At 40.0% G+C, this 12,157-nt stretch overlaps 1 protein-coding gene across 2 annotated transcripts; it reads left to right on the top strand.

Annotated features, from left to right (window-relative positions):
- The first annotated feature begins 2,698 nt into the window (after positions 1 to 2,698).
- Positions 2,699 to 11,310, top strand: znf384b (zinc finger protein 384 b). 2 transcript variants are annotated; one of them, XM_083917603.1, is made up of 12 exons: positions 2,699 to 2,870; positions 3,741 to 3,873; positions 4,789 to 4,856; positions 5,001 to 5,223; positions 5,990 to 6,103; positions 6,965 to 7,107; positions 7,201 to 7,292; positions 8,040 to 8,264; positions 9,358 to 9,525; positions 9,653 to 9,731; positions 9,831 to 9,989; positions 10,135 to 11,310. In XM_083917603.1, the coding sequence occupies exons 3-12, from the start codon at positions 4,791 to 4,793 to the stop codon at positions 10,498 to 10,500; spliced, it is 1,635 nt and encodes a 544-aa protein (XP_083773729.1). In that variant the 5' UTR covers positions 2,699 to 2,870; positions 3,741 to 3,873; positions 4,789 to 4,790; the 3' UTR covers positions 10,501 to 11,310. The 2 variants fall into 2 exon arrangements, with proteins under 2 accessions (XP_083773729.1, XP_083773730.1); XM_083917604.1 differs by lacking the exon at positions 8,040 to 8,264.
- The last annotated feature ends 847 nt before the right edge of the window (positions 11,311 to 12,157 follow it).

Below are 12,157 nucleotides of genomic sequence, written 5' to 3'. Positions count from 1 at the left end.
CATTATCATACACCACCACAGCAGTGATGACTGTATAATATTACACTGAAATGTAAGACATTACACTGTATGGTACTACTTTATTGTGCAGAGGGATCATATTGCACGGTGTAAACCAAAACTGAACCAAATGTGACTGCAGCACAGCAATATTGTATTTACTTCACATTTGAGAGGCTGGAATCATCAAATGTTTTGCTTGAAATGTGGCATGAATTAATAATAATTGATAAGTCATTTATGTTTATTTAGATTTTATAATCATTTTGTTTATACTACACATACTTGTATGTATACGAGACAAATAAATTAATCAATGAATTGTCTGTCGGTCTCAACTAATCAGTCACTGAATCATTGCAGCTCAAGTCACAAGTGTCTGTAAGAGCTGGGTGCAAGGATTTACAGAATAAGGTTGTAATTATTTATTTAAGACACTGATTCAAGCAGTTTTAAGGCATGAATGAGTAATTTCCAGGAATACACAATTAACCCCAAGGAAACAATCAAGTAATTTGAGGGTATGAATTACAAAAATAAGCGGTAAAGCCTATTAAGCAGATCATTTTGTAATATGAAGGGATAATTGATCATTGAGAGAGCAAAATATAGACAGAGACACTAAACGTACTCCAGAGATCTTCAACCGGGGGTCCTCATTGTTACTGCCGGGGTCCGCCAAATTGTTTGATAATCTGAGCCAGTAAGCCATGCACAGATTTTAAGGGATTCAGTGTGCCTTCCAAATGTATTTTTAACATTAAAATATGATGTATAAATATATGAATATGTCAATGATGATCATTGTAATATATTTGTATGCACCATAAAAAGCTGCGTGTATAGGCTTTAGGCCGTCCTTGCTGTTAGGCCCAATTATGCAACTCAGTTTAATACAATATTCAGGGTTCGTACATCTTTTCCAAGGCCAAATTCAAGCACTTTCACTTTCTATTTCTAATGTTTTCCAGCACTTTAGGGCTGTGATAAAAAACATATTTCTACAAATAAATATTGAAAATGATTATTTCACTTTTATTATCCCATTAAAAGAGATGGCATTGTGCTATACACAACTAAACTTGTGTTTTGTAATACCAGTAGGGTAAGAAGTTAAATTCAATTTATATTCTATAGCTATATCTTTGTTGTACTTTCTTTGCAATACAGATACAATTTCAAGCAAATTATCCAAAATTCAAGCACTTTTTAAACCTTGAAAACACATTAAAATTCAAGCATTTTCAAGGATTCAAAGCACCTCTACGCAAAGGCGGATATATGCACAGGCTGCAGCCTAGGGGCCCCAGGTGTGCAGGGGCCCTGGATTGGCCAGACTTTTTTTATTTTTTTTTATTTACTACATTGGGGGAAAGCGTACCTTCTATTGGGGCCCTTAAAAACATTTTTAAAAATGAAGTGACTGATTGAATAGATATAGGACACATATTAGACCGATCAGCTGTCATCATGTGGCCGGGTTCAGTTTTGTTGATACGTCACTCACTGTTACTAAACAATACAGCAGCAAAATGTCAGAAAGCAAATGTGATAGTGGAGCACGAAAAAGAAAAGCACAACGACGAACAACCAGACCAAAATCTACTAAAGAAAATTCCTAAATTGAGAGGGTTTTTCAAGGTTGCGGACTCTATTTCTGTTCTAAGGTTTTTGTTTTTTCTGATAAAGCTGATTAATAATGTGGGGGGCCTAAACAAACAGTAGCCAAGGGGCCAGTAACCACATTAATCCACCACTACCCGTTCAAACCCTGAAAACTTGTAGTAGGGGGTTCCTGCTTTCTCTTTCAGCTACTTGGCCTAAAAAAATTAAAACCATTAAATCCACACAGCTGGAATAAACTTCCTGAAGATGTAAGACTTTCACCCCCTCTCACCACTTTTAAAACTAGACTGAAAACGTTTATGTTCACATTAGCTTTCTGCTTAATCTTTGCACTTTTAAAGTCCGCATTGTTTTTATTACTGTCTGTGTTTTTATTCTCTTTGTCTTTCTGTAATGCATTTGTATTCATGACATGTTGTGCTGTGAAGCACTGAGTCTGCCTTGTGTATGAAAAGCGCTATACAAATAATGTTGCCTTGCCTTTGGGGCGGCAGTAGCTCAGTCCACAGGTGACTTGGCTGGGAACCGTAGGGTCGTTGTATGGAGCGTGGACTGGTGGCTGGAGAGGTGCCAGTTCATCTCCTGGGCACTGCCGAGGTGCTGTTGAGCAAGGCACCAAACCCCCAACTGCTCGGGGTGCCGGTCACTGGCAGCCCCCCTCGCTCTAACATCTCTCCTTAATTGCATGTATAGGTCCTGTCTGTGCATGTGTGTATTTCAGGCCTGTGTGTGTAACATGATTAATAATAAGAGTGAAAAAATTCAATTTCCCCGTTGCGGGATAAATAAAGTAATTCTTCTTCTTCTTGCCTAAAGACCCCTGCTGTACTATAACTTCCAACAGCCCGTGAACGCAGCACACTGGCTGCCTCCCCCTTTATAAAGTAAACCCCAAACACTCATGTACGGATGTGGTTAAAAACCCCTTCTAGATTCACCCTTTAACTTCCTTTCCATCTTATTTTTAGATTTTTTTATTTTTATTAATACACTTGTCCCTCCAGTTACAGGAAGTGACATCACCACGCACACACACACACTCCCTTTTGTCTGACGACTTTATCCGGAGGAAGTGAAGCTTTTGGACGAGGCAGGCTGCCTCACCGGAGGGAGAAAAAAAAAAAAAAGCAAAAAAAAAAAAACTTCACTGGTTTGCAGGAATTTGGAGTGATTTGAGGAAAACCGTGTCCAAATCGGCCCAAGCTACGGGAGTCCCGGGGAGGAAGAGTGCGCCGTCGTCCCCGGTAAACGCCACTGTTCTCCGTGCAGGCGGTAGTGTTTGTTGGTACATTTGCATGACTCCGCTGCCGCCTCTCCACCCGTCCTCAGCCGGAAGTCAGCGAGGATGGTCTATTGGTTTTTTTTTTCTATCGCTTCAGTTTTTTTTATCCTTTGCTTTTTTTTTTTTTTTTTTTTTTTTTTTGCTTTGCTTGTTATTTTTTTCACCCAAGCAGCTGCACGAGCTTCACTACAGACACACTGCTGCTGCCCCGCGAGCTAACTGTGTGCGTTAATCAGCACGGCCGGGGCCTGATTAACTACAAGATGCAAGGAGCCGAAATGGAGTGCTGCTGTTGAGCTGCGGCTTATTGTAAACAATGCATCTGTCTGATTTAGTGGCAGTTCATAAAAGTTAGCTGCAGGCTTTGGTGTTTGTGTGGTTCTTTAAAGCGCGATGTGCGTCTGCTGCCAACTTCCAGCTACGAAGTTCAATCTGTTGGACAGTAGATAGCCTACCACACAATCCAGGTGTGGTTTTGTATGTTGCTGCTCAAAACCATTGCACCTTTAGAGTTGAGGTCCAGGAGAGACAGTTGAACATTACACTACATAATGGATTAAACCAGGTGCAGAATCTCTCATGTAAATAAATATTCATAGACCAACATGTTTTGTTTTCAAGCCCACTGGTTGGCATGTGGCCTTCTTCTCAGTTACTGTACGTTGGTGCTTAAAACCATTAAATCCACACCTTTACAGTTGAGGTCCAGTAGAAAGGTGAAAATGACGCTACACAATGGCTGGTAGAATTTGAACATTAATTAGTCATTTGGCTGGCACGTGGCTCTCTTCCCAGTAAGTTATTAAACCTTTATAATATCTCTTCATTTCAGAACTTTGCCAGTAGGATCCTTCAAGACGGGACCCAAGGCTGCATCACCAACCAGGCCGAGGGAGCAAGAGCCTCCACACCCCCAGGGGCCCCTTTAAAAACCCCTGCTTCACTGGGTGGCAAATTAGTTTGTGGTGAGATATTTTGACTTGTCATAGTCGGAAAAGCGAGGCAGTGAGCCAGCATGCACATAGAATAGAATAGAAATACTTTATTGATCCCAAGCTGGGAAATGCAGTATTAAACAAAGACACATCAAAACAGTAATATAAAAGATACCTAAAATACCAAATGTATAAATAAGCGGCCTTATTGTAGTGCAAATGTAAACATATAAGAACATAAGGTGCAGTGGACAGATTATGAAAAAAAGGAAACAATATCGGGAACCTGAAACTGCAGCAGCCATCATTCACTGTATTTTATTTTTGTCTGGGAATATGCATCACTAAAAGCACGTTATCAACTGAAGGCCCTAAAGGTCTGTCTATCTTTATTACAGATTCTTGAGACCATGCCTGTGTGGAAATCAAAGAGCAGACAATATTTAATGATATTTTGCTCACAAGATTAATATTCCCTAATTTAAATTGATTAATATAATTGCCACACAGCAAACCGAGAGATTAATAGGAGCTCATTTTTGCCTTAGGTCCTCGCAGGTTAATCAGGATGGATCGCGTTATTACAGTATTTTTTTCTACAAATGTTATTGGGAGGAGGAATATGTAGCTCATCCTCGCTGTGGGTGTTGATAGCTCTCCTATCTCATTGGTAATCTCATAACTGGAAATGTAAGACTGTAGTACTGTGTTCACAAATATTATTGATATAGGTAAATAAGTTTCTAATGTTAGTTCTTGTATTAAAATACCCTTGTTTACATATGCATAATTTCAGTTGCATTATATTGTGCCTAAATGCTACGGTCTTTGCACTGTTGATTATGTATTTGTAAGTCACATTATTATTACAAAGTAACCAGTGGCAGTACTAATTAGGTCATTACAGATTTTATTAATTAACAAGTTGCATTTGTGTCGTTGCAGAAATGATGGAAGACTCTCATTTTAATTCGTCGTATTTCTGGTCTCCCATCCCTACTGTACCAGGGCAGGTAAGTCTGGACAAGAAATCAAGAAAATGTACTTTCTTCAGGATTGACATGAAGAAGAAGAAGCAGACGCAGCTCATCAGAGGAGTGCTTTGTGACTACAGAGTCCAGTCTGGTTAATCAAATGCTTTATCTCTCTTCTGACAGATTGAGAATGCCATGTTTCTGAACAAGATGAAAGAGCAACAGGAAAAGACTGCTTCCTTCTCTCCTTCCTCTGCATCCCACTACCAAACAGCTCTTCTCACCATCCCCACCCCTGGGACAAAGACGGATGGAGGAGGGCATGCTGGTAGTGGGGCACACCTCCACCCGGCCCACAGCGCCCAGAACATGCTGTCTGTCCCGTCTGCGGGCATCATGACTGCAGGTGAGTCTGTCTCTGCATTTAGTATCCTCTGGATCTTTGTCAGTTTGAGACCAGTGAATTTTATTTCACGATACATGACATCCTATCAAAGTACAACTTAAAATCAGAAGAACGGCAAAGGTTGAAGCTGGATTAAGTTCAGTTCTGAGCCATACTCGAAGACTTCTTGTGACAGGATCACAAATCCTTTCCATGGGCGTAAAACTGGCAGGGCAATGGCTCCATCCCTTCTTTCTACCCTCCTATTTCCTGCGCCCATCCTCGAACTCTGCCTTCATTCTGATCTCAACTACACGCCTGTAAAGTTTCATGACTGTATGTTGCACAGTATTGATGCTAACGTGGCGAGAAAGTCTTTCCGAAGACAGACGGACCTATAAACAAAATATAGCAAAATACTCAAAACTGCCTCTGGGGTTGTTCCTGCTACAGTAGGTGTCTCCAGGACCACAGTTTGCCATGATGACACATACAGACTCACAAGGTGAAAACAATACCAGCTGTCACGGCTAGTAAAAATAAAAGTGATGCATTAAGTGATTTAATAAGAACAAATTGAAGTTCCAGTTCCCTCCAGCAGCACTATGAGCTAAGAGCACACATGCCGGAAGAACTGGTAAAATGAACACCTGTGTGTCTCCATTTATGCTAGAACATCGTCCACAACCTTATATTCTTGGATTTTGTACTGCCTATAGTCACCTTTTGTAATGTGCGTATTTCCTTTTTTTTCTGTTTCTTGGTTCCTTGTCACTTTTCCATAAAGCGGGTCTGGTCATCACTACTCCTCAGGGAACACTAGTCTCTCCCACCTCTTCTCAATCGTTTGTCTCTGGTCATCCAGCAACAACCATGATTGTTTCAGCACTCCATTCTGCAGGTGAGACCTCATAGTGACGCATATATCACATGATATATCTGGTATATAGATCTAAAACGTAATGCCTGAACACCATTTTCTGTGACTAAACCCCACCGTCTAGACCACAAGGGCAACAACAGCGTTCACACGACATTTCATTTGAACATTTCAAAGCATAAAAGAGCAAAGCAGCAGCCAAACCTTTTTTTTTTCCAATTTTGTATCGACCACTTTTTAAAATGCTTTGCACGATACAGATTAAATAAATAAACAGCAAAAAAAGGAGAAAACATAGCACCTCGAAGAATAAAATCAAAGAACAAGGTCAGACATTAAGAAAATCAAGATAATACGATAAAAGTTTTAAAAACCAAATAATAAAATAATGATACATTGTTAAATATGTAGTAGTGAAGTTAAGTTGTAGTGTTTTATTAGGCATCAGCCTTGCAGACTTGAAGTGTAAATGAAAGCTTCAGGTTGCCTTTACGCCCTTGAGATGTTCAGACAGCTGCATGAATTAAAATGAGAGGCTATCTGTTGCATAAGAAATACAAGTAAGAAACGAGCCTGACACGCTCGGGTCTAGACACGGGGGTTAAGAATCTCATTACAATTTTCTAATTTGAAAACAAAGTCAATTAATTTCAACATCATCAAATGTTTCTCCGCGTGCATACAATACAATAATGTATTCTTGCAACAGACCATATCCTGACTGAGACCAGCATTAGATCAAATATTAAAAACATGAGATTTCCTGCATGTTACTTTGGAAACCCACATACCCACAGACAAACATGCAGAGGGGCAGTTAATATACAGAAGGGCTCAAGAGTATTATCTTCTCTTAAACTGCTGCTGTTGATCCTGTTGTAGACAAAAAAGAAGGGGACGGGGCGCCCCATGTTGTTGTGTTGCCAGCACCCTCCAAACGAGGCAGAAAGAAGAAGGCAACAGCACTGGCCAGGGTCGGCGGTAATGAAACACTCATCCTGGCTCATCTGACAGCTGGTGGCCAGGTAAGAAAATACAGATGTAGAAAAGAGGAAATGTTATTATCCTATAGATAATAAAGAAGATGATCAAACAACTTTGAATATTATTTTTGACAGGTGACATCTTTGCAGCATCATACTGGAGACCCATATGATCTGTCAAATGAAGAGGAAGACCATGGCCCAAAAGATAGCACTAAGACATACAGGTACGGTGTCAAAAAGACAAATGACACATGCTGTGCCTCCCCATATCTCCTCGCTCTAGCTGTGGAATGCAAACACACTTGTTCCTCTTGTGTCCTGTCAATCAAAATAGAGCTGTTCAGCTTTCATAGATAATATACATGCTGCTGCATATGCATCTGACACACACACAGACACACGCACACCTTTTCTAAACAGACATCACTGCATGCTGTGGCAGAACATGCCTGCTTTGTAGTGGACAGTTAATTCCTTCTCTTAATGTATTTGACTTACAAATACATCAGTGCTTCATAGACGCCTTCTCTGCCTCTGCACACACTGGACATGAATCCCTACCTGCCCTCTTCTGTCCTCTTTGTCTTGATATAGCATGCTCTTTGAGTTGTGAACTCTCAAGCACTCTTGTGCCCTGCTCTTTCACTTTTTATAGTATCTACGTACCTTTCCCTGTCAGTTTTCACTGATTTCTCCCTCGGCATCTTTCCCTATGTTTACTACCCCCCCCCCCTCCTGTCTTCATTGATTTATCTTATATTATTAATTTCCCTTTTTATTGTGAGTTTCATTTTCTATCATATCTTATTTATTTCTGTGGGTCAATGCTTCATCCCCAATTCTCCACCTTCATCTCCTTTTTTCCCTTCTCCATCATCTTCTTCTGTGTCTCTTTTTCTCTATACGTGTCCCTCTTCTTCCTTCTTGTTCTTCCATCCCTCCCTCCCATTTCTGTGTCTCTCCGCCTGTAGGTGCCGGATGTGTGCGGCGACCTTCCTCAGTAAGTCTGACATGCAGATCCACTCCAAGTCGCACACAGAGGCCAAACCTCACAAGTGTCCTCACTGCGCCAAGTCATTCGCCAACTCCAGCTACCTGGCTCAGCACATCCGCATCCACAGCGGGGCCAAGCCTTACACCTGCTCCTACTGCCAGAAATCTTTCAGGCAGCTCAGTCATTTACAGCAGCACACACGGTACTGCAGACCCCTCCTCCCAGTAACCGACCACGTACCATTCTCCCCTGTCCTCTTAACTTGTCCTGCCAAGTCCCCTTTTTGAAGCCAAGACTCCTGTTTTCTTCTTCCTCCTGGAAAGAGATTGGAGTGGTGTGCAGACGCATATTACCCTGTCATGTAGATGTTGGCTTGCATGCTACCAGTTTCATCCAAAAGGGACCTTTTCACAAAATTGTAATTCAAATTTAAGTATGGGCTTTGTCCACAAGAAGATTTTCCATAATTTATTCATTAATCAAAATCGCCATTTGAAATGCATGGATCTGTGTTATATGAATTGATACAATGATATGTTCTCCTTTTTTCTTTATTTGTATCGGTGTACAATACATGCTTCTCTCCATACTTTTTTGCCTTTTGTCTTTTCCACTTTACATGTTTCTTTTGTCTGCACGTTGTGTCATTTCTCCTGCCAGTGCTTCTTCATCAGCGACACACACGCATCTAGAAAAACATGTTGAAATGAAGGTTTAAAGGCAGAGTTACTTCCATTGTGCTTCCATTTAACCCATTGTCATTGCTAAGTATACTGCCTTATCAGTGCTTTTCTTACACTCTCCATTGAATGGCGATAGAAATCCTTTACTGCCACGCTCCGCTTTCCTGCTCTCTGCTTAATTTGTAGTCATCTGTTGCTTTTCTTTTTGGCTGTCATCAAATCACTTCACATGCCAATCTGAATGGATGCATTTGTAAAACCGTTAAATTGCAGTTATTATCTTTAACATTTAGCTTTTCTGTTTATACATCCAAATCATCCACGGCAGAGGGATATGTGTAAAAAGTCAAAATAATTCACTCTTTTGCTTTGTTAATCTGTGATTGTCATGTGGGACGTGGGATGTTCATATTAACACGTGAAATTTATAGGAGCCAAATTTTGTTGGCTTTTGTTAACGGTTTCCAAATATTCTTAATGCTCCAAGCTTCTCTTTATTCACCTGTAGTGGCCTTCTTGATAGGTTTTGATAAATTGAACACTGCACTTTTTTCCCCTTTAATCTACCTTTACAATCCTGTTTCCCTTTGTCCTCCTGTTTGCCCTCATCAGGAACCACACAGAGTCAAAGCCTCACAAGTGTCCCCATTGTACAAAGTCATTTGCCAACTCCAGCTACCTGGCCCAACATGTCCGCATCCACACGGGAGTGAAACCCTACACCTGCTCATTCTGCGCAAAGTGCTTCAGACAGCTCAGTCATCTTCAGCAACACAACAGGTAAGTGAGTCACTGGTCTTGGGTTTCTCATCTGCCTCAGTTTTTTTTCCTGCGGTCAAAGTTAGATCACCGTGAAAGTGATAGGAGTCCATGTGTGTAAATGTATGTGTTTGTGTTTTTTATTCAGGATTCACACCGGAGATCGGCCATATAAGTGTATCCATCCAGGCTGTGAGAAATCCTTCACGCAACTCTCAAACTTACAGGTATGAAAGAATTTATTTTTCTTCTGATACAGAGCGTACATGTAATGTTTGTTATTACCTGTCTCTTCCACTGTACTGTGAAACATTTTTTTTTCCCAGTCCCACCGGCGTCAACACAACAAGGACAAGCCCTACAAGTGCACCAACTGCAATAAAGGATACACAGACCCAGCGAGCCTGGAGGTGCACATGTCCACACACACAGTCAAGCATGCGAGGATCTACTCTTGTGGTCTCTGCAACCGCACTTATACCTCAGTAAGAAAACTGTTTTCTGAAGAGCATCTTTACATGAAACACTGTGAATCGCCTCACTGGCATCAGACACCAAGTTGATATTTTACACAGTGTAATCATGTGTCGACTCACTGTTTCCCCTCTACCTTTCCTCCCCTCATCTCAGGAGACGTATCTGTTGAAACATATGGAGAAACACAACCCAGACCAGCTGACTGCACCAGCAGCACAGACGGCACAACAGAACCAGAACCAAAGCCAGGGTCAAAGTCGAGCAGATAGCGAAGAAGGAGGATCAGGCCGACCTGGGGGAGCTGGGAGCGGAGGAGCAGGAGGCCAGCAGGGACAGAGTCAGAGCAACTACCCCCAGACAGAAACCATTTCCTGTCCATTTGACCTGCACCAGTATAAGACAGTGTCTGCCAGTGACATCCAGTACAAACCTGTCAGCGTAGCTGACCTTACTTCCCACAAGGACCTCTGTCTCACTGTGTCAGCATCCACCATTCAAGTGGATCATCTCAACTCTTAGAGGTGATCAAAGGTGGTAGTCTGGGGGATGGCGATGTGAAAATTAATTCAAGAAATTGAGGATGGCGAGTTGACAAAAGCAATACTATGGCGATAGAAGAACTTTGACTGTGCCTGAACAATGGTTTAAGGCAGACAGGACAAACAATATGGTGACACAGTATACTGAAGACTATCACTTGGTTTTATTTTTTTAGTTTGTCTATTTTCTCTTTCTGCCTTGTTTGATTTGTTTTCATTTTGCTTAGCTGTCCTGTCTGCATGTAAAGGCTGCATTAAAGTATGTTTCATTCCATCACAGTGATGGTTAAATGATAGGAAGAGAGTCAGTGCTTCTCTTATGTTTCATCAACTCCTGCTCTTCCCTACAAAGACAGCTTTGGCCATAGCAATTTATGGTCTCTGTTGATAGAATTGGTAGTTGACTGTGAAGGTACGTTTTTATACTTTCATACAGAGACGTCATATCAGTGTTATTATCTCTACTATGTCATAAAATGCATACCAACAGTTAATTATTTTTAGCCTTAAAAGGGACGTAAAGGTAATTTCCTTTTCAGGAAAGAGAAAATATCAATCAAGTATAGATAAATATATAAATATATATATATCTATATATACTACCTGTTTATAAAGTATGATTGTGTGTTTAAAGGATGTGGTAATTCATATAACCTATTTAGACCCATTCGCAGGCCTTCACATGACCTTTGGGGAAGTGATGAGCCAGTTCACAATTCATGTAATCCTATTGTACTGCTTTGTGTGTATGTCCTAAAAGTAATGTTATCCAAATGTGTTGCTATTATACTTCCACGATAACAAGGTTTATAATACTTCTTTATAGACATACTGACACATATGAAATTTGTCCCTTTTTTTCTCAGCTTAAAATACAATAAACCCTCTGAAATGTTTCTTATTTGTGTTGTCTTCTCTTTCAGTCTATTATCAAATTATTTATTTCGTTATGTGCCATAGTAGCTATATGAAGGCAAAATGAGTTAGGGCGGTTATTAAAAAACAATATTGCAATTATTTTCTCAATGAATTATTTATTTATTCATAGAATTTGAGAAAATAGTGAAAAAGCCCATGACAATTTCCCAAAGCTCAAGTTGACTTTTTAGATTGCATTCCATAACCCAAAAATTCAACACTAAATATTAATACTTAAGCTTGAAAATGTTTTTTTTTTTTTTTTTTGCCATTTTGGCTTAGAAAAATAACTTTAAAATGATTCAAAATAGTAGTTGATTAACCATCCGTTGATTGATAAATTAACTAATTAAATTGTTTAAGCTCTACATTTAGAAGATGCAAATACCTTAATAAAAACTATTACCAGGATATATATATATATATATATATATAAAACACTTGGAAATCTGAGTGGCAAGTAAGCTGCTTGTGTTATGAATACTAGTTTTAATGATACTCACTGACACTACTGTACATCCAGATATATTTATTTATTCATTTCAATTTAGAACTATTTATTTTAGTTTATACATGCCATCATAACTATGTATGTACTGTATGTGTGCTCACATTTCCTTTCCGTCATGAGGGCCAATGAATCCGTGTGCACATTGAATTCAACTGTGATAACGCCAATGTTAGGGAATTTAGATAACCTTGTTTTGGGAATATTCAAT

The sequence above is a fragment of the Echiichthys vipera genome (genome assembly GCF_963691815.1).
Source record: "Echiichthys vipera genome assembly, chromosome: 8".
NCBI lineage: Eukaryota > Metazoa > Chordata > Actinopteri > Perciformes > Trachinidae > Echiichthys > Echiichthys vipera.
Note: the sequence above shows the minus strand (reverse complement) of the source record. Positions and strands in the feature narration are given on the sequence as shown.